The following is a 22,498-nucleotide window of genomic DNA, read 5'->3' as shown; positions in this document are numbered from 1 at the left end:
CACCCCAGTCCTTTTATGCAAAGAAACAAAACCCAGAAATACTCTTAACATCTGCCTGTAAAACTAGCCCAACTAGAGGGGGAGGGTGTCAGGGTGGAAGTGGTAGACTAAGGGGCCTAATGGAACATGGAGGAAGATTGTTGGGGGGCGCTGGTGTGAAAATATACACATGTACAGAGGTTTAAGTCTGTAACACGCAAGCAGATACAGTGATGTAAACCTACTTTACCTCAATAAACATAATGTGGGGAAGAAAAAAAACAGCTAGCAAATACTCCCCTGGCCCCATTCATTTGCTTTGTTTTGCTTGAACTGGCAATGTAGGGGGGAGGGGTGGTGAGCATTTTAGGTTTAGGAGTCAGTGCTCCAGGCTGGGGACCTGCCTCGGTGGCGGCCTCACACACCACCTGTAAGATCTTGAGCAAGATGCTTAAGCTTTGTGAGCAAATACGCCCTCACTTGTAACCCTGAGGATAATCATACACACCTCAGAGAAATTAACAAATGCTCCAGACCTGGGGAAACCTCGTGAGTTTCCTGCTCCATTCCCTCTTCAATCCGCTGTCACAGCGACGTGTGTGGTGTGGAACACAGTGCAAGTACATAAAAGCATGAGGCCAGAAGCCAGGCAGGAGGGAAGGTCATGTATTCTTTGGAACACATTAGTTATAAATGACAGAAATAAAACTGGAATTAGATAAGAAAAAGAGACAAGAATAAAAGGATGTAATTGTTCGTATAACTCAAAAATTCACAGTAGGCGAGGCTGGGTCTGGAGGCTCAGAAGTCTTCCTCTAATCTCTTGGCTCTTATTCCTCCGTGTTGGGTTTTTTCTCCAGAAGGCATTCTCTAGTCTGTAACAAAAATAGCTGATGGCATTTCTATGCTTACGTGGCCCCTAGAGCTCATCATTTTGAAGTGAAGAAACGTCAGAGGTCATATCAGTCTCTGAAAAACCCTGTTCCTTCCGGGGCTGCTCTCCCTCTCCCATCCCTGAGCGGAGCAGTGGATCTGAGTGGGGAGGGCAACTCTCAGGGCATCACCTGCTCATCTTTGTAGGACTCTCCTCTCCCTCGTCCCTGTCTCTTCTAGTTACAGGTTGCATTTGAGGTAAAGCCCAGAAGGCAGCGTGTCTTTTCATAACCAATCCCCTGCTAATAAGTTCAACTGAATGTTTAAGACACTTGCTAGAGTCAGCAACACTGATTCTGGCACAGAGATCCCTGCCCAAAAGCCCCATAATTTAGGGAGGTTCACTTATGGTAAACACACCCCAAAATGAATTTATTAAAAAGCACACTGGTGCTCCTGCCTTAGGGCTCTGGTGTCCAGTGTTGCTCTAAGAACATGCATAGAACCCTGACATCTGCTCTAATACCCAGAACAATACTTCTCCATGCCTCTTGTCCTTTGTCCTCAAAATATAAAGCAACTGTGTCCAAATAACATTAAGTCCGTGGGTAGCAGCACTAGACGGTGGATGCCGCCTAGCAGGAGAGCAGGTTTGAATGGCAGGAGCTTCTAGGACAGAAAAAACAAATTAATTAACTTGTCAAATTTGTCCTCTTCAATAATATGAATGCAGTAAGTTCTTGTATAAAAGATGATCATTTCCCAGCAGTGCCCATTGTCCATTTCCTTCTTCTCTTTGCATTCCAATTTGCATTTCCACAGAGACTCCCTGAGTAGCACAGCTTACACATGCAGAAGAGAAATGCTTCTCAATGTTAAACAATTCACATTACTCTTTTTTTTTTAAGATTTATTTATTTATGCATACAAGAGCTGGGGTACAGGCCAGAGATATGGGGGGTGAGGGGATCCACTAGAGACAGAGTGGGGAACAGAACAGGCAGATTGACTCAAATACACTGCTGAGGGGAGCAGCGGGTGAGACAGGAGAGGTCTGCCTCGCCATATGGGTTTCTCCCTGGCCGGCCGGGGATAGAACTCATGCTGCAGAGGCTGTGGATTGCTTCACAGTGCGGTGCTTAACCCCTTGCACCACCAGGGAGGCCCCAATTCACATTACTCTTAAGTCTAGATATTTATAGCCAATATAACAGACACAGCACTGAATCCAAACACTGGCATATAAATAGACATTGAACTCTAGAATTGTGGTTGGTATTAATTTTAAAAATAGATTCAACATTATTTAAGTCAAGTTTTAAATATTAAATAAAACTGTTTAAAAATAGTTTTGAATTAAATTACTGATATTTATTAACTATAATTCATATTTGTCTTTTAATTTTGGCAGATTTAAATATTTTAGAAGAAAAATAACTTTACTGAAAACAAAATGATCTTGTTTGTAAAATCTATTCCTACTTAATTTCCAGTTTTTGGTGAAAGCATGTTCAAATTTTGTACAGTTGAAAGACTTTAAAAAATTCTTTAGATCAATGAGTACAAGTCAGAATGTGATAGAAATAAAAAATTAAGAAATTTAAAAGTGTCAACGTACAAACGGATAAAGAAAATATTGTACACTCATACTGAAATATTATTCAGCAGTGACAAAGAGGGAATTTCTGCCTTTTACAACAACTTGCATGAATTTTGAGGGCATTATGCTAAGTGAAATAAGTCAAACAGAGAATGTCAATAAGTGTAGGATATCGCTTATATATAGTATCCGAAAAGCCAAACTCAGAGGAGCAGATAATAATACCAGGGGCTGGGAGAGGGTAAGTGGGAGGATATTGGTCAAGGATACAAATTTCCAGCTTTAAGATGAGCGCATTTTGGGGAATCTAATTCCAGCATGGTAAATTATAGCTAGCAATACTGCATTTTTACTTGAAAGTTATCAAAAAAGTACATCTTATACGTTCCCACCACAAGAAAGAAATGGTGATGCGGTGGCACAATGGAGGTGTTAGCTAACACTATGGTGGTGATCATTTTGTAATATAGGTCACATGTGCACCTTAAATTATAATTTTACATGTCAATAATAGCTTAATAAGACTCGGGGGAGTGCAGCAATTTGAGTTCATGAAAGAAAGAAGTTGATATAACCAAGATGAAAATGCATACATGTTGCAAAAATGAAAAATGATGTATGAGATATATATAAAAAAAATTAAAAAATAAAGAAGTTGGAAAGAAAGAAGTGAGATGAACTATTTAGAGTTGAAAAGAAGTTGAACACTTTCCTGACATGCGCGACCCACATGAAATTTGTGATTTTATTACAAAATTTTATTAAAGATTTAATTATTCATGTAAATAATACACATGAATAAGAAAGCTATTCTCATCAAAACTGCAATTTGAACAGGTGAAATAAAGTGCCTACCACTTCATATCCTTGACTAAATGAAAATCTAATTACTAGTACAAACAGTGAGAATGCAAAAGAGAATTACTCAAATCAAACTTACAATTTGGAAACATTAAATGTAATTTGAACTGCCCATTGGAAAGTGAATGATGAAGAAGTTTGAGGAAGACTGAACCTCTTGAGCTTTATCAGATGAAAATCTTAGAATATGGCCATCATTTCCTTTCAATAACATGTATTTTTCAGCAAAACCAGAATTCAACTCAAATTGATGTGTCTGTACCAAAATTTTAACTTCAAATTCATAAGATTGCTTTTGGTGCAATACCAACTGCATAATTTATATTTATCACTAGAAAACGTGTCCTCAATTGTGTTAATAGAAATGGCATCTTTGGAACAATTCAAATATTTCATACAATAATTTCTAGATCCCCTACAGATTAAACATCTTGATGGAACACTTATCAAATTAGCCTTACAATCACCACTGGGTAGATCTTGGTAATGTTACTAACTATTGTGAAAACAATTATAGTTAGGTTAAACAAGGTAAGATACTAGAAGAATTAAATGAAGCAATAGAAGATCCTTAAATTATCAATCATAATCTTAAGCAGGAAATAAAAATAAGTTTGTGGTATCCATAGTTATTTGTTAAGAACTGGTGCTTGCTATCAGTATATATTAGCAAAATCTTATGAACAACATCACCAATATAAAATATTTTTAACAGAGTAAAGAAATATTTCTCATAATTTTAGAGAAAATGTTTTTCCTAAGTCAAAAGAAACAGCATGTGAAATATTTAACAAACGTAATATTCCAACAGCACAAAAGATATTAAAAGGGAGTAAAGGCATTTCCATAACTGAGGAAAAGGTTAATATAAAAATTCTGAAATTAGGGCCTCCCCTGGTGGCGCAGCGGTTGAGCGCTGGGCTGCGAGGCTGCCCACAGCCTCTGCAGCGCCGGTTCGTTCCCCGGCTGCCAGGGACACACACACACACACACACACACAATTCTGGAATTAATTTCTATACACACTATTTTAAGGCCATTAGAGATAAGGGTATAGTCTCAATTAAAGAAATAACTACATGCTGTTATTTTTGGCTTTCTTTGTAATATTCCAGCCCTAAACTTTTAAAAGAGCTTAAGTAATGTTATACCAATCTAGATACTGCTTTAAGAGATAACAAGAAATTGTGATATAAGTAATAGTAATTTATATGATGAAATCTAAATATTTTGCAATGTACCTTGTGGTAAAGATAATTTATTATGTTGTTTGCCCCATTGAGATGTTTAAACATAATAGGTAAAACCTACTTGTTCATTTTCAGTTAAATATTGTTTTAAACATTGTCTTGCCAGTCCCAGTTGCTAGTATCTTAGAAAAACAATTTTTTTTAAAAAACTAATAAAAAACTAACTGAGAACCACAATAACTCAAGGAAAATTATCTAATTTGGTGTTGATTTCAACAAGACAAATATTTTGTGAAAATATTGATAAAAGAACATAATTAGTGATTTCTCTGAAATGAAGGCAAGAAAACAAATTTCTTAAGACAAACACATTTTTTGAATTGTGTGTTCATTTCATTTCTTATCCAAAGATAACTAATCCATAAACTAAACCCCCAGACATATGCATCTCTACATAATTTTGGACATCTTTGATATTTTGTCAGCTTTCAGTCATTTCAAAATCATAATTTTATACATATTTTTCAGTATCTAAATTTGTTTAGGTAAGATTTTAGAACCTATTTTATTTACAATTTTTCATTTGACTTAGTGCTTTTCTATATTTAAATACATCATATGGACATCCACTCACTGTCACACAGCCACAACTGCTGGTTCATTTAACAGGGTTCTGGGTGGGCAGCTCTTGCTTTAAAAGAATTTCTCAACCCCAGCTCATAGTTAATGCAAAGTCCATGCCTGATCCATGATTTCCTGGCATTCTCAGAGGTGTACAGTCTCATATTCATCTGTCCCAGCATTAGTTCACTTCATAAATGGTTTGTGTCTAAGACACGCTGCCCATTTATTCATTCACCCCAGTGCAAAGTCCCCTTTTCTTCTACTCGTGGTGTGCATCAGACTTGACTAAGAGCTCAAGATGGCGGGAGGGCTAAACTGTACAGAAATCACTGTGCATTGCACACTTTCAATAAATGCTGGTCATCTCTTCCCTAGAAGTTGTTTAAGCCACATACCCCAAAAGATGCTTAAGTCGATGGTACCTAGATGGATTCATGGACTTCTCCATTTCTCTCTCATCTCCACCTCCTCATGCCCATCAACTCTGAATTCTTTTCAAACTATAATGCAGAACAAACCTCTGTACATTTCCTCCTCTGAAACTTGGTTCCAGGTTTTAAGGGACCATCTATTACATTACAGCACACAAAAACACAGAGTCCCTGAGATTATCTTTAATAAGATCCACCTCCTCGCCTTAGAAGGCAGCTTTTGTTTTAAGCAGCAGCATTCTTTCTTTTCAGTTTCACCACATGTAGTTTAATGACAGCACAAGGATATAAACTTGCAACCTACCAGGACACGGGGTGCGGCTGGTGGGTGTTATATCCTTTCAGAATCATGTAATAATTAGACTGATAGCTTATTTCTTTTTCTCTCTTTTTTAAAATTTATTTTTATTTATTTATTATATATATATATATATATATATATATATATATATATATATTTTACAACATAGCCCCCTGTGCTCCTCCCTCCTTCCCTCCCCCGGCCCCTCGCCTCCTCCTCCCCTGCAAGATGTGTATAATTGTCTGTTGTTTTTGATAGCTAGTTTCAAGTGAATCCTCTTTGCAGCAGAAGAATGAACAAAGTTAAGTCAGATGTAGCACTGTGGACCTGAAAACAACTTTCATGGGCTTGTGGGAGTGGGGAAGAGCCAGTCCATGGGAGGAGGGTGAAAACTCACTGGTTGGGGAGACCTGAACAGGACTCAGCTCTGTAAAGGGAGGGAAGAGGAACTATAGTGCTGTGTCTGCTTCATAATAGAGACCTGAGCTCACCTGAGAAGAACCATTTCTCTCCTTCAGTCCCCTTGGCAGAGCCATCAGAGATAAGAGGGTGGAAGGAACAGGAGAAGGCAGATAAGACACAGTCTCACACCAGGGGACACAAACCCACTAACAGACTGGCTTCCATAGGTTATAAGTGCTCCTCTCCCCACCTCACCACTGGATCCATGGGGCTACAACATGGCAGTGAGTTATAATAAAAAGAACGGCTTCTGAGGAGGAGTTCTCAGGGAATCCCAAAGTCTATACAAAAACAACGCTACAGGAAGAATTTGAAGTTTTCGGTACCTTCAGATATGGCAAACATCACACACACTCATAATTAACATAAAACATCACTTTAAATGCTTACATATCTCAGTTTTCATTATCCAATATATCTTGTCTAGTACTCAACTGAAAATTACAAAGTATGTTAAAAGGCAAGATAAAAACATAGTCTGAAGAGACAAAACACAAATACAAAGGAGGCTCATGTATAACATAATCTTTGAAATTATCAGACAGGATTTAAAATAATTAATGGTGATGCATTAAGAGCGCTAGTAGAAGCCATAAACAAAGTTAAAAGACAGGTGTGAAAGCGAGAAAACACTTGCAAACTGTATTATATGGAAAGGAGCTAATACCCAACATATATAAAGAACTCATACAACTCAACAGCAAGAAAAATAAACAAATAAATAATTAAATAATTCAAACAATCCAATTTTAAAAATGAGCAGAAGGCATACAGAGGCCAGCAGGTACATGAAGAGATGCTAAACATCACTTAAAACCACAGAGCTATCACCTCACACCTGCTGAATGGCTGTTACCATGCAGACAGCAGATACTAGGTGTTGGTAAAGATGTATATGAGCTTGCTGATAATCACCAAAATCACAATTCTTTAAAGTAAATACCGATTAAATTGTACTTTATTTAAATTTAAAACTTCTACTATTTAAAAAGCTGCAATTAAGAGAATGGGGCAAAAAATCCATATATTGAGGAAAAGTGATTGCAAAGCACATATCTGATGTAGGGATTGTATGCAAAATACACAGGAAGTTCTTAAAACTCTACAATAAGTAATCAAAACCTTCTTATAGGGGAAAATATATCTGAACCTTTCCTCTAGCAAACGCAGTGGAACACACTTCCCTCATTAAGTGTGGGCTAAGCAAGTGACCTCCCTCCAAAGACCAGATTTGTAAAGAAAGGGTGAACAAAGAAGTGCATTTCACACTAAAAAAAAGAAGTGATTTTACTTTGGAGAAACTTGACAAATGCTATCTCGTCCAGGTGACCAAGGTCAACTCAAGAGCAGTGTGTCTGGAAATGATGAGAATGACATTTTCCTCTGAGGCCTTACCTTCCAAAATGCATAACCCCAGTCCAATCAGAAAAACATCAGACATATTTAAACAGAGACAGTTTGCAAAATATCTGACCAATACACCTCACAACTGCCAAGGTCATAAAAAAGAAGAAAGTTTGAAAAAAATGTCACTGCCCAGAGGCATCTGAGGAGACACGATGACTAAATATAATGAAGTGACCTATATAGGATCTGTAAAAAGAAAAAGAATAGGAAGTAAACCACATAAATCTGAGTGGAGTGCAGCCTTTGCTAACAATGATGTGTCAATTATGATTCATTAATTGTGACAAATGTACCTACTGATGTAAGCTGTCAGGAGCAAGGGAGACTGACTCCAGGTATATGGAAACTCTGTACCATCTTCCCAATTTTTCTGTAAATGTAAACCGGTTCTAAAATGTTTTAATTACTGAAGAAAGAAAAAGACCCAGCGTAGCTTTGAGGGTGGGACATCGAATAAAAAAGGGTGAAATGCACTGTGATGTTCATTTTATTGGATGTACTCTGTGGTGTGCTCACCTCAGGGACATCGGTGGTCAGCAGGCTGGGCGTTTTTGTTGTGAAGTGGGGCTATGGAGTCTAAACAGCTGAACCCAGGAATCAGATGGAGCTATTTGAGGCTTATCTTCAGAAAATTTCTCTGGAAATTTCTGTCTTATCAAAAAATCTCAGTTGCTAAAACTGTGGCCTGGATTTTCTCAGACATCTCTGCCTGGAACCCTAATTTTAGTTTGGTTGATGTCTCTTGATTGCACTAAGAAATGTGGGGGATGCATCGAGACCAGAGAATAGCTGGTCCTATGTGCATGCTATGCCCCAGAAGAAAGGCTCCCTTGGTCCTTTACTGGACAACCTCAGCTCAGCAATGGCACCTCGGGCTCCTTGGTCATGTTTTCCCATTCCCAACCATGCAAAGCTCTTACTAGTAAACTCCAACAAGGTTATTATATTAGTTTTCTGACTCTGTTGTAAGCAATCATCACAATCTTAGTGACTTCAAACAGCAGAAATTTATTCTGTCACCAATGTGTAGGTGAAAAAAATCTAGAATCCAGGTGCTTGCCATGGTGTGTCCCCCCTTCTTTACTTCTCCCCTGTATCCCTTGAATGTGGCAGCATAACCACAGTCTCCATGCTGTCTTCACAGAACTCCCACAGAGTGTGTCTCTCTTCTCTTGTTCTGTCTTGGGTAAAGACACTCGTGTTTAGATTTAGAATCCACCTTAACGCAGGATGAGTCTCATCCAGAGAAGCTCACCTAACTGTATCCACAAAACCTCTTATGAGGCACTCTGTGAGGTTCTGTAAAGGTGGGCCTTAACCTTGGATCCAGGGGGGCTGCCTGTTGAAGGCCACCACGTCTTTTCCTAAATCGCAAAGAATTTTTTACCTTCTGTCAGTTGTCCTGGCTTCATCGCAGGTCAGCATTCATCACTTTTGCTTAGAATTACTTCAATTAAGTTGGGGACTTTTGTTCAGAAGGCTTTCATTTCTTTTTTAAAAAATGAGATTGTGAGTTATTTAAAAAATAATTCATTCCAGCACAAACCATAACCTTTAAAAAAATATGCCATTCTGGGAAAAAATAATAAAAGGGACCCTTTTTAAAGGTAATAAACTAAAGATATGAATCTGATAAGCAGCCTATCTAAAATATGCCACCAGCACTTAAGATCTAACTTGTTTTATAAACGTGATATCTATATTACACTCTCTTGTAAGCAGTAATTAATATACTCCTCTGATAAGCATGCTATCTATATTACGTTCTCTGCTAACTCTTCTGATAAGCATGCCATATTTATTATAGTACCGGCACTTAGTATCTAACCATCTTATCAATGTAAACAAACAGAAGGGAACTCCCAGTAAAATAAAACCAGCTACTTCAGACAATTGGAGCAGCTTCATCTTAACTGCAAACCCAAATAAGACAATGTTTATTTAACTGCAATTCCTGTAAATTTTGCTCTAACAGATGGGAAGTCATCAGCAATGTGTTTGTCAGCTTACTCCAACCTCATTTTGAATAGTTCCTGACCCTTATGCTCCCCGCCCCCAAGTCAAAGAACTCATTGGAAACAAAATATTATGTAGGCATTTTTGGATAGTTGGAAAAAGTAGTTGTCTCTACAGAGTATGCTACTCTACGAAGGGGAGTTGGGGCAAGGGCCATCAATGATTAGGACTTAATTATAATGAGGACTCAAGGATCAAGGTAAAAGAGAAAGTCCTATTGAGAGTAACCAAGAACACTTTTAGGGAAGGAACAAAGTCAATACTTGTAAATGACAATGGCAACTAGGGTATAAATAGAGTTAGTAAAATCATCTCTATGGTCATCTCTATAATCGATGACCAAGATCACAGACCAACCCTGAAAGGAAAATAAAACAAATGTGGGTTTCCTATTAAAAAAGAAAGGAAGAGGGCCTCCCTGGTGGCGCAGGCAGTTGAGAGCCACACCGTGAAGCTGTCTGCAGCCTCTGCAGTGTGGGTTCGATCTCTGCCAGCCGGCGAGAATCCCACATGGTGAAGAAGACCTCTACTGTCTCGCCCGCTGCTCCCCTCAGCAGTGTATTTCGCCAGTCTGCCTGTTCTGTTCCCCGCTCTGTCTCCAGTGAATCTTCTCACCCCCCCCCCACACCTGTGGCCTGTATCCTGGTTCTTGTATAAAAATAAATAAATCTTAAAAAAAAAAAAAGAAAGTAAGAAGGGAATTGATGTGTCCAGTCCCAAGAAGCTGGCCAGCATCTAAGACAGTGATTTGAAATGTATAAAGAAATTACAAAGCCCACTTCTTGTCCAAAGTCACACAGAATGTGTTGGGAGAGCAGGACTTCAACCAAGGTTCAAGTATATCATACCTTCCATGGCCCTTTCTGCTTCTCTGTGGGGAAGTTTATTTCTGTCCTTCCCCCAAAGAAAACCAATTGGAGGCACACATGGAGTAAGGATTACAAGCTTCCCTGACCCCCGAGTGGTCGTTGGTTTCCCCTTAGTACCATAATAAACTTATCTCAATATTTACTAACATTCTGGCGTCAAATTCTTGCTGATTCTTTCACATACATAGCATTCCTAGATGTCAGTTAGAGTCCAACTGATTTTTGACATACACATAAAATTGTTTAAAATGGCTTGAAATTTACCATTCTACGCCTGATGTGGAGTCCCAAAACCTCTTACAATTTCTGCAAATTCACTAGGATTTCTGTTTTATGATTGTTTTTAATTCTGATGTATTTTTTCTCAATCTTTGCTATTTACTTAATCACTTTTAAACACCCAATATTTCATCACATCCCGTAACATTAATTCTGGTTTCTTGATTCTGTTAGATCTCCCTTGCCCTTCCTTTCCGTGTCTGCTGTCTTTTCTTGATTCCACATCAACATAGAAGAATCAGCACTGTTCTCTTATCTGCCACAAAGTAGCCCTCAGCCAGGTCCTTGTTGTTTTGTTTTGTGGCAGAGCTAATAACAGAAAGAGATGGAAAAAAGTGACACTATAGAAGCTCACAGGAAACTGTATAATATCTGATAACTCTAAAGATTAGCCAGTACACGCCAGTCACGGCATTCTCCCTACACCTTTTCTCCATAGAACAGCATGGCTGCCAAATGGCTCAACCTCTACTGACAGCTCCTATTTGCAGAGGCTGCCCAAGTTCAGGACATTTCTTATGCACAGCAGCCATGAATCTCTGCTTATTTGTGTCTCACCAAACAATGGAGTGTCTAGGAAGGAAGAAAAAGTGGGAGCTCAACATTGTGACATAAATTGGCCTAAAAAGGTAGGTTGTAATGGAAAAGATCCCCTTGTTCCAGAGAGAAGGGACAAGTGGTCAAGGAAAGAAATTGCTTTTGGTGGCACCGTTTTCTGCCATTATGTTTAATTTGCGATATGTCACACCACGGAGTTCTGAAAGGAGTCTGAAATGAGATCCTAAAACTAGGATTTTCCATCAAATAAACCAGCTGACCTGAGTTCTCTAGACAGTCATCTAACAAGGGGAGGGGTCAGGCTTTGCCTGAATGAGAAAAATGGTTTCTTGTAAGAAATCTGTGCAAATGAGAGAGAAGTTTAGGTTTTACCAGCTTTCCAGCAAATCTACCTTTGTTCCTAAACAGAACCTTAATACTCTTCTGAGTTCAACTAAAGCTTAGCCAGGTCCATCAACTTACCTAGAATAGAAAGGAGTCATACTTCCAACTGGCCTGAGCCAGGGCACCCAGAAGTTGCACTTATAGAAACTGTTGTGCCTGCAACCTTGACATTCACTCACTAAATGTATAAATTTATAATTGCTGTAGTTGAAGTATAGCTTAATAATATTAGTGCAAACTTCCTTCCGAGTTTACTTTTGAAAGTCTTATTTAGTGAACTTACTTGTTGAAAAATAATAACTTCATAATCTTTTTTTAAATGTACAATGATCAGTAATTATTAAGCTTTTAGAAAATACTAGGCATAGCATTTCCTGTATTACCACTTTTAATCTCTATAATAACATTTCAAAAAGAATGTACTGTTTTTATTCTGTAAAATGTTTATATTTTACAGATCTAATGAGGCTGATTAGAATTTATATTTTTCCTGGAGTGTGGAGAATAGGTCATTTTCAAAACAAAGGGATCTGTCCTGACAGAGGTCAAATGCTGGTTCTTGTAATAGACTGTCCTTTGAGAACAAGAAATTCAGCATCTCCACAGGAACCCAGTTCATCTCTAGGATTCTGTGTGTATGAGCGAGAGTTCTTCCCCATCAGACTTTGTCCAGTTGAATGGGACTAAAAAGAAGAAGGCTAGCCCTTTCCAGTGTTGCCACAGTCATTTCTCCTGTGAGCAATCCTTTCCAAAGGTGTGCAAATTCCGTCCAGAATATCCATTCTCTAAGGAGAGAGCCCTTGTCTCAATCTGCACTGTGATTCCAGTGCCTGGTATAGTGCCCATATGGGGAGGAAATATCCTAAATCTGGATACAGGGACACATCGGGGGAATCTAAGAGACATTCTACAATACTCTTCAAAATAGCATCTCAAGAACAAAAAGGAGGACTGGGGAGTTGTTCTGAATTTCAAAAGAAGCCTTGAGAGACATAGCAATAACACGCCAGGTGTAATCTAGGGTTTGCTTTGAACTTGAGAGATACAGTAACTCCCCTTGATCCATGATTTCACTTTTCATAGTTTCAATTATCTGTGGTCCAAGAATACTACAGTAAGATATTGGGTATTTGGGCCTGACAGAATGTCTCCTGCAAGAAGGGTGGTGAGAAAAAGGGCCCTTCTGCCATCTGTGAATGACCAGAGGTGACACCATCCTCATGATGAGCACATCAAAGGAGCAGGTTGAACACCCAGAGAGATCTAGAAATTTCCATGAAGGACATGGGCACTCCAGATGTGTCCATTGACACCACACTTTACAAAGTTGTCTAAGTCAAAGGAGTAAGGAATGCCCTATGCTGTATCCTTGTGTAGTAAGAAAATGTAATGAGGATGAAGTTTCACAAAAACAAGCTGTATATGTTGGTTACCTATGTACCTGTCACTTAGTTTAAAAATCTACAATGTGGATAAGAAATAACCATTGATTGTCAAAGTTTTAACACTACCCAAAAAGGGGGTATTTTGGTATTTTTAGAGAGGAAGAAAAAGAGACCACAATCACGTAACGTTTACTATAGTATATTATTACAATTGTTTTATTTTATTACTAGTTATTTTTGCTAATTTATTACTATAACTAATTTTTAAATTAAACTGACATAAATACACAAATATGTATGCAGTAAAAAGATGGTATATTTAGGATTTAGTATAATTCTTGGTTTTAGGCATTCACTGAGGGTCTTGGAGCAACTACCATATTTCAAAACCTTTGCATAAAGGTAAAGAATCTCAGCTATTTCACAGACTTGGGAAGCTAAGAATATAAAACATTTTTCTCAATTATTACTTCCCAAGACAATGACAACTTTCTATTAAGAGCTACACAACTTTGAAGGAACTGTTAAGGATTTTGGGGGTTCTCTGGTCTCTATCACCCCTGGAGATAAATGTGGAGGCGAGTGGAAATGCTGAGGTCTGATCCAAGAGGGACATGAATCCCCAAGTAACTCCACTTGAGACTGAGTTCTTCCATAATCTCCAGACCAGTGAGTTGCACCATCTATATTATAAGCACAGACTTGGAATGAGCAAATAACCTAGGTGTGTGGTTGTGTGTCTTTTCTCTTCACTTTGCAGGGCTTTTTTGTTTATTCCCAGAAGGTGACTAGGGTCCACTTAGAGACCCAGATCCCAGGGTGACCAGGTTCCTGCCGTTCTCTCATAGCACATCCTTGCACAATTCTGCTGAGCCTGGGGCAGGCATTCCTACCCCAGGGAAAATTCTATGGTTTATCACTTCTCTGAGTGTTAGCAGTCCCCAAGAACATTTCCTCCTCCTCTTCTTCTTCTCCAGGTATCTTTCTCAGGTAAGATTATGTTGAAAAATCACACCTGTATGTTGAGAATATTTTTTAAAGGTGCTAATAGAACCTCTTCAGCCATGTTATTGAGTCTGTGGTTTATTATTTCTTTGCAAGTTTATATATTAGCACATATGTCTGTATATATAAATATATAGTATGATTTTAAAGTTACTTCTGTATTCTATTTTTTAAATTGATCCATAGTGATTGCCAAGGAGTTAGCAATCTAATAAATATTCTATAGCACATCATGTGCTTAGTTTCCAAGTAAGTACTTGGAAGCTAAACAGGAGTATTTTTTTTTTAAAGGTGTGTGTGTGTTTAGACTTAAACATCAGAAACACAAATCAAAATTATCACAGAAATTTTTGTACTCTATTTCTGATTTAGTGAGTAGTTAAATTTCAATCTTCATTTTAATGCATTTATTTTTCTCCCCAAGTAAAATATGATCTATAAAATGTCATTCTTACTCTTTCCATAAATTATGTTCTTTTTCTTTTATAATGGTTTTAAAGTTAATTCAGTAATATGGAGTACTTATTCAATGTAAGTCAAGTTTGTTTTTTTAGATATATAACTAACACTATGCAGCTTTTAATTGTAATATAATGATCTAAAGTAACATTTTATGAAAATAGCTTGTTTGTTTTATATTATTCAAATTTATAAAACCCAAATAAGGGAACAGGAGAAAAACAAATTGCAATAAAGTAAAAATCAAAATCAACAAGCAACTATAGACCAGAGACACACTAGAGTGGGGGGTGGGTGGAGGAGAAGAGGAATTAGGGTCAGAAGAAGGGGGGTAGGAATTGTATGGGAAATATAACCAAAATAAAAATGCATACATTATGCAAAAATGAAAAATGATGTAAGAATTATATAAAATAAAATAATTTATAAAAAATAAATAAAAAACAAAAGTGCTAAGAAAAATTATTTTTAAAATTCTTTAGAAAATTCTTAATGTTATAATACTACGGATGTAGTTTTAAATTTAAAAGAAAGAGAAATCAAGATTGATTTAGCCAATTTAAAATTACACAAATATTCAAGATCTCAAAATTCAGGTCACCCCTTTCTGACTCATATGATTTCACTGTCCAGCAAGTGGCTAACTTGCTATTTATCACCCAGATATATGAAAAGAATCATTAAACCCAAATCATCAACCCACAGACTCATGAACTAAATGCATATTTTTTGTTTTAAAATCTGAATTTTGAGGTAGTTTGTTGCATAACATAATTAAGTAGAAATATGCCTTTTATTGCTAACCACTAAGAGCCTTAACTTAGACAACTTCCGTTAGCTCTTCTCATCAACTAGAAATACCCCAATTAGTTCATTTCATAAGTAGATTTTGGACTTTTAATATAAATTAATCATGGTGATAGATGCTGGAGATTAAATTTTAGGGAAAACATACATGACCCATATGTTCATAGATTTAAAAGTTTTATAATGTATGATGAGTAAAAAAAGTTACAATAACTTAAAAATAGTTGTTATTAGGGACAGAGAATAATATTCCAGGATAAAATGTTTATAAATTGTCAGGTTTGAAAACCATAGATTTAGTTTGTAGCATAGCTATACTGTTTCCAGATCCCAGGTACTATCCCAAGCTTTTCTGGGACGTGCTCAGTTTATAATCTTCAAAGTCACTTTCTCTGAGTTCCTAATCTCCTAGCTGATGTCCTGATCCCAGGTAAAGGGCATCATCTTAACCTAACACCCAGAAATGACTTTATGGACAACCTGGCAACTTAATCAAATGCAGAGTTACCTCTCCATTTCTGCCATGGGCAAGGCAGTCTCCATTTCACTATTTTTTTTTCAGAATTCTCACAATATTCTGGAAGAATGATTTATTATTACTATAATGTTAGAATTGTCTTGATGATAACCAAGATGAAAATGCATACATTGTGCAAAAATGAAAAATGATGTAAAAAATATATTAAATAAATAAATAAAATGACAGGGTAAAAATGTAAATACTATTCATTTCACTATTTTAAAGCTATTGTCACTGGAATCAGGAAATGTCCTTAGTCTTGGGGCGACCCCAACCCCTACACACAAAGGAGGTGGCTCCGGCAGCAGTTGACAGGTGCACTCATCACACAGAACTAACAAGAAATGCCACAGCTTCTTATGCATATCAGGTTATTAGATGTCCCCTTAAGAAAACACAGAGACCCTTTGTGGGAGATGAATAGTATGGTTCAGCAGGAAACAGAGCCACTAAAAGAAAAAGAAGACCCTCCGACTGAAACAATAGCCCAAAAAGCAAACACATTTCTAAATAATATCTTGGTTTGGTTAATGTTTACCATTTATAACTTTGTCTTCTGCCACTGGATCAGAGGCCATGCCCCCGAAACACAATATAAGCAGACAACAGGGCACATCCCTCCATTGCTCCAGCTACCCTCTCTCTGTTCCTGAAACCAAGAAGGACACAATGAAGACGCTTCTTCTGGGCACCCTGCTCCTGGCCTTTCTCTCAGAGGTGGCATCACTTCCAGGAGGTTGGTACTGAACTTTGTTGGGAAAACCTTCCCTCCAAGTCCCCAGAGACATGGGGGACAGTACCCTCTATTGTTTTCTCTGATGCTGTTTAGAGGAAGATGTGGATGAGGAGCTAAGTAACTTATGGCTGCCCCAAAACTTAATACCCAAAACACTTATTATCTCACACAGCTGTGATCAGGAGCCAGAGAGACCCTCATACTTCCTGTGGTCAGGAACCACATGGCATCTCACAGTCCCTGGGAGAACTAAATTCCTGTGGCTCAGAACCAGGCAGTGTCTGAATTGGCTTATTCTGACTCAAGGTGTCTCACTGAATCAAGGCTGCCATTTCATGTGAAGGTTTGCCTGAGCGGGATCTGCCTCCATGCTCACTTGCCTGATGATTACCAGAACTCAGTTCTCATAGGTTGTTGGGGTGAGACCCTCCATTCCTCGCTGGCCTTTGGTCAGAAGCTTTTCTTGGTTCCTATTGCAAAGGAGCTGGCTTCTCCAAGAGAGAAGTGACCCATGTAGAGGGAAAGTGCCCTATACATAAGTAAGTCTCCCACATCTAATCTGAGGAGTCACAGTTCTGCAGTTGTCTATTTGTTAAAAGCAAGTCAGCCTGCAATCAAGGAGAGAAGCATTATTTTCAGATATTTTTTAAATCAGCACAGATGCTGATGAGTAAGGCTGTGCCTGGCATAAGGAAGCCCCAGGGCTGAAGGAGGGAATCTGCCTTTGCTGATGACATGGAAACACCTCTCACTCAAGAGACTAAGAAGAATGTGAAGCATATATTAGAAAAATGGAAGCTATTACAGGGGCTGGTAGTTCATGTTCTGATCCTCCTCCATCCTTAGGCTGCACACGAGAGGAAATCATAGAAGGATCTTAGACTCTAAATGAGAGAACCAGTTTCTCCCAAACTTTGTGAAGTTGTTGAGCACTGATGCCCAGTTTCTTCATCTATGAAATGGGGATAGGAATAACTTCACTCTTACTAAGAGTTGTTATGGCCAGGTAAAGGTAAAGTGTACTTTATGAATGAGGCCAGGTAAAGGTAAAGTGTACTTTATGATGTGTTAATGTTATGAAAAGTTAATTTTGATTGACAGCAAAAAGACTTTAATATTCTGGCAGCTCTTGCTTTTTCCTTTCTATTAATTCCATAAGGAAATATGGAATTTTCATCTTCTCAAGTTCAAGAAAATGCTTCCCTACCTTATCACTATCAGCAATAAGTTATTCAAAACACCATTCTGGCTAACCATGCTATTTCGTTCCGGGTTCATATAGTGGCAAGATCACAAATCACACAGGAGAAGTCGATCACAGAATGTAATTTACTTTCCCATCCTCCAAATTCTTGTCGGAGTGACTAAAACACTCTCTCTCTCTCTGTCTCTCTCTCTCTCTCTCTCTCTGTGTCTCTCTCTCTCTCTCTCTCTCTTTCTTCTCTCTCTCTTTCTCCCTCCCTCTCTCCCTGTTGATATGCGTAATCTCTTCCTCTTGCCCTCTCCCCTAAATGCTCTGTTCCAATTCTTTGTTCAGGGTGAGCATTTCTTAAGAAACCCTTGTATTTAAGAAAATAGGAATCCATGCTGTGTTTCCATTTCCTAGTATAAAGCAAAACTAACTCAATACAGGACTTCATACTGCTTGTAGGCTATGCCTCCCTTGATTCAGTTAGTCATTATGTTCTAATTTATTTCCAGACCATAATATTTGTTAGATTTGCTTTCCTGAGCAAGAAAAAACAGTTGATTTTCTAATGATCGAGGCGTCTTCTCTCAAGGGTCTTAACAGGAAGTAAATCAATGATAAGTAATTCCTTAATCCTGATGTTGCAGCCATGGGGAAGCAAGCCATGGAATCCGGGCCCTGAGCTGGCACTGAGCTCCAGAGGTGGAGCAGGGGCTGAGGGTGCCGGGAAGAGCGTTGGGTTGGCACTCAGAGCTGCTGGACAGGAGTGGGAGCTGAGGGTACGGGAAGGGCACGCTGTTCTTTCTACTCTGACTTTGCACTTTGACTGGGGGCCCAGCATGGTTCCAGAAGAGCCATGGCAAGCATCTCTAACCTTAGCTCCCGGTGAGTCCCGGGTTCATCTGAGGACTGATCCTTGGTGGGAGCCTATAGAGAGCCTCACATGTTACCATTGATGAGTTCCAGTGTGTTTCATTTCCCATGGCTGGGTTTGCTGTCCCGGCCATACGAAATCTCTGGAGAAGATAGGACTGAGGGTTGAGACCGGGCGTCTTTGCTCCCCCTTTCTAACAGGACAGCAGTAGTCAACCTTGCCTTTTAACACTAACCTTTGCTCCTCCAGTGCTGAGACACTGCGGGCACTCTGTGAACTTGAGACACACCCCGCAAGAACTGACAGAGTGTTTGTCATTGTCCCCTCTCCACAGACTTGAGAGGGAAATCACTTATTTTCCCTCAAGAATCAACCACGGCCTACGTGTCCCTGATCCCCAAGGTAAAGAAGTCACTGAGTAACTTCACGCTGTGCATGAAAGCCTTCACAGACCTCAAGCGCGCTTACAGCCTCTTCTCCTACAGCACCAGGTCTCAGGCCAACGAGATTCTCCTCTTTGTTAACGCACCCGGAGTGTACAAGCTGCACATCGGGAACTCTGTAGTCACGTTCAACGGCCCCCCGGTTGCGTATGCCCCAATTCATGTGTGTGTCAGCTGGGAATCAGCTTCTGGGATCGCTGAGCTATGGGTGAACGGGAAACCCCTGGGGAGGAAAGGTGTGAGAAAGGGGTACCTTGTGGGTGCTGAGGCCAAGATCTTCCTGGGGCAGGAGCAGGATTCCTTTGGGGGAGGGTTTGACGCCAAACAATCCTTTGTTGGGGAGATATGGGAGGTGTCCTTGTGGGACAAGATTTTTTACCTGAAGAACATGTGTGCCTACTGCCCCAGTGGCAACTTGCTGACCTGGCACAACCTGATTCATAGAGATTATGGCTACGTGGTAACCAAGCCCAGGGTGTGGGCTTAGGACGCCCTCTCCTGAGACATGATTTGTGTTTTCTGATAATCATTCCCACCTTCTCTTTGAAATTAAATGCAATGGCTCATTTTTTGTTTCCTGACTCTGTTAAGATCACGTAAATGACATTTCAGAAGGACAAGGGCTGGCCAAGCCATAGTCTACATTATTCCTTGTTGCAAACATTACTTTGGGTGAATTGCTCCATCATTTTCTGCAGCATCAGACCGTAGAAACACACTGTTTTCAGCATGAACGCCACGTCATACAGTGCTGTGCAGCAGTGGGGAGCTCGGGTGCGACAGTCTTTTCAGGAATGGGGTGCTGTCATCAACTGGATCCCCAAAGAGAATCTTAAAAGGATTTTTTCCAGAGCAGGGAGGTAGGAGTGCATCCCTTGCACCTAGCCCAGACAAGATTTGGAGGCATTCAGGGAACCCAGATAAACAAGGCATTCATCCAGGGCGGGGAGGGAGGGGACCCTCCCCACACTCACTCTTGGGTTGTTCTCCTGGAGCAGCTGCTCTGAGGAGGCACCACCTTCATTCTCCCGGTGCTCCATAATGAGACGATTTCCTGCTTGGCCCTTCTGCCATTAGGGTTTTCCAGGTTCTTTGTTTGACAAACACTTTCAAGGCATTTCAACAGGCACATTTGGACAGGAGTGGGGGGTGGGTGGGAGATGTGGATTACATGCTATTGTTTTTTACGTGAACCCTTTATGAACTGGAAGATATTTAGCCAGCTCTGCCTTTTTTTTTCCCCTCCTGACCAAATAATCCTAAAATCTTAAACCTTTCTCATAAATCATTAAAATTGTCCCCTCTAGAAGGTAATAACAATATGAATTGGGAGCCTCCCAGGCTCTTATTTAGACAAGTGTTTAGACTTAGAGTTTCAATCAGGCACCCAACTATTCACGGAAGACGAGTCCATCAATGTGGATGAAGAGGGCAAAGGCCCAGGAGCAGCGCAGGCCCCACAGAGGTGTAATGGAAACCAGCAGCAGCTCACGCCCAGCTTTCAGACAGCAAGCATTAGTTGGAAAGGAGTGAGGACGCCAGGAAACAAATTTAATATCAAAATTGATCTATCCTTTCACATGTGTACACAGTGCACCCTATTCATTACCCAGGGAAAGCACAGACACCTGCCCAGAATTGGGCAGCTGGATGGGACAAGTCACTTGCCAGCCTTGCGTGGAGGAGACCTGTGGGAGATGCAGGCCTAAGGTGAGCTGCAACAAAATTGGAAAATAATGTCATGGGTCTCCAAGGCAGGTGACAGTGCTTGAAGCGGCTAGAATTTCCGTGGGGTGTTTCTCCCGGTTTGCTACTCTTCCTGCTGCTCAAAGGAGAAAGTGGTGATCGGGCAAAGGTGGTTTTGACTGTGTTCCTAGCCTATCCTGGACACCACCCATGCTCTGTTTGAAGTTTTAGAGCTCCATTCACACCTGACATTTAGGTTGATCTTTCAACACATTACTTTCACTTCTCTGCCATCCAAAGCTGATGATAATCAGCCACCCTCCTACTTACTTCCCTCCCTAGCCTTCCACCATGTGAGCAGTGTCTGCCCATTCCCCAGGTGGTAACCTATGAGACAGATGGAAGGTTATAGTAGAATGATGGTAAAAACAAATTTAAGTTAAGGAAACTCTTAAGTTTTTAGCGCTGCCTTGCCACCAAATCCTGCGGCTTTCTCTAGGTAGATGATGAAATATTTTGAGATTACAAAATACCCAGAAAATAATGGGATATATATAGGTCAAACTGTCCAAAATCCTAGAGGAGAGATTTCTTGCCAATAGCACGATAGAGGGCATCCTTGACCTCCTTGTTCCTTAGGGTGTACACCACCGGATTTAGCAGGGGTGTGATGACCGTGTAGGTCACTGAGATGAGCTGGTCCTGACCCCTGGCGTTCTCTGACTTGGGCTTGAGGTAGGCGATGGAGGCACAGCCGTAGTGGATGATGACTACAGTGAGGTGGGAGGCGCACGTGGCAAAGGCCTTCTTCCGGCCCTCAGCCGAGGCGATCTTGAGGATGGTGCAGATGATGAGGACATAGGAGATGAAAACCAGGCCCATGGGCACCACAATAACCAGTGAGCTGATGATAAAACTAATTATGTCATGCACAGTGGTATCAGCACAGGACAGTTTCATCACAGGTCGGAGGTCACAAAAATAATGAGCCACCTTTCTGTCACAGAAGGGCAGTCTGAATATACTGGAAATCTGAATTACGGCCACCAGCAGCCCAATGCTGCAGGCACCCCCCACCAGCTGGATGCACATGCTCTTGTTCATGATGAGCGTGTACCTTAGGGGGTTGCAGATGGCCATGTAGCGGTCATACCCCATCACTGTGAGCAGGAAGCAGTTGTTGATGGCCAGCGTGATGAAGAAGAACATCTGGGTGGCACAGCCAGCCAAGGAGATGGGCTGATCCATGCCGGCAAGGCTGGAGAGCATGCGTGGTATGATGACGAGTGTATACAAGGTCTCTGAAGCAGACAGCATGCTGAGGAAAAAGTACATGGGGGTGTGGAGGTGACGGTCAATGCTGATGATAGTCACTATGATGATGTTGCCAGCCAGGGTTAAAATATACAGTGTAAGGAACATGACAAAGAGGGTGAGCTGGTGCTCACGGAAGCTTGAGAAACCCTGGAAAACAAACTCACTCACCACGGTGACATTCTCTCTCCTCATTGGAAAATCTCAGAGCCCTCAGGCATCAGACAGAATGTGTCAGTCCTGGGT

General features: G+C 40.0%; 2 protein-coding genes across 2 annotated transcripts in view; one reads left to right on the top strand and one right to left on the bottom strand.

Moving 5' to 3' along the window:
* Positions 1 to 19,739, top strand: part of LOC311181673 (mucosal pentraxin-like) — a gene marked incomplete at both ends in the record, with an annotated part of 39,492 nt that extends 19,753 nt beyond the window's left edge. The window contains one exon of the mRNA XM_084250115.1: positions 19,144 to 19,739. Coding sequence (XP_084106241.1) covers positions 19,144 to 19,739 — 596 coding nt within the window. The remainder of the gene's footprint in view (positions 1 to 19,143) is intronic.
* A 1,775-nt stretch (positions 19,740 to 21,514) lies between these two features.
* On the bottom strand, positions 21,515 to 22,447 carry LOC311181672 (olfactory receptor 10J1-like; the record flags this gene model as incomplete). Its single annotated transcript, XM_084250114.1, has 1 exon — positions 21,515 to 22,447. The coding sequence occupies one exon, from the start codon at positions 22,445 to 22,447 to the stop codon at positions 21,515 to 21,517; it is 933 nt and encodes a 310-aa protein (XP_084106240.1).
* Between the last annotated feature and the right edge of the window lie 51 nt (positions 22,448 to 22,498).

Source organism: Talpa europaea, assembly GCF_964194135.1.
Source record: "Talpa europaea genome assembly, chromosome: 12".
In the NCBI taxonomy this organism is placed as follows: domain Eukaryota; kingdom Metazoa; phylum Chordata; class Mammalia; order Eulipotyphla; family Talpidae; genus Talpa; species Talpa europaea.
This window is presented reverse-complemented; position numbering and strand designations above follow the sequence as displayed.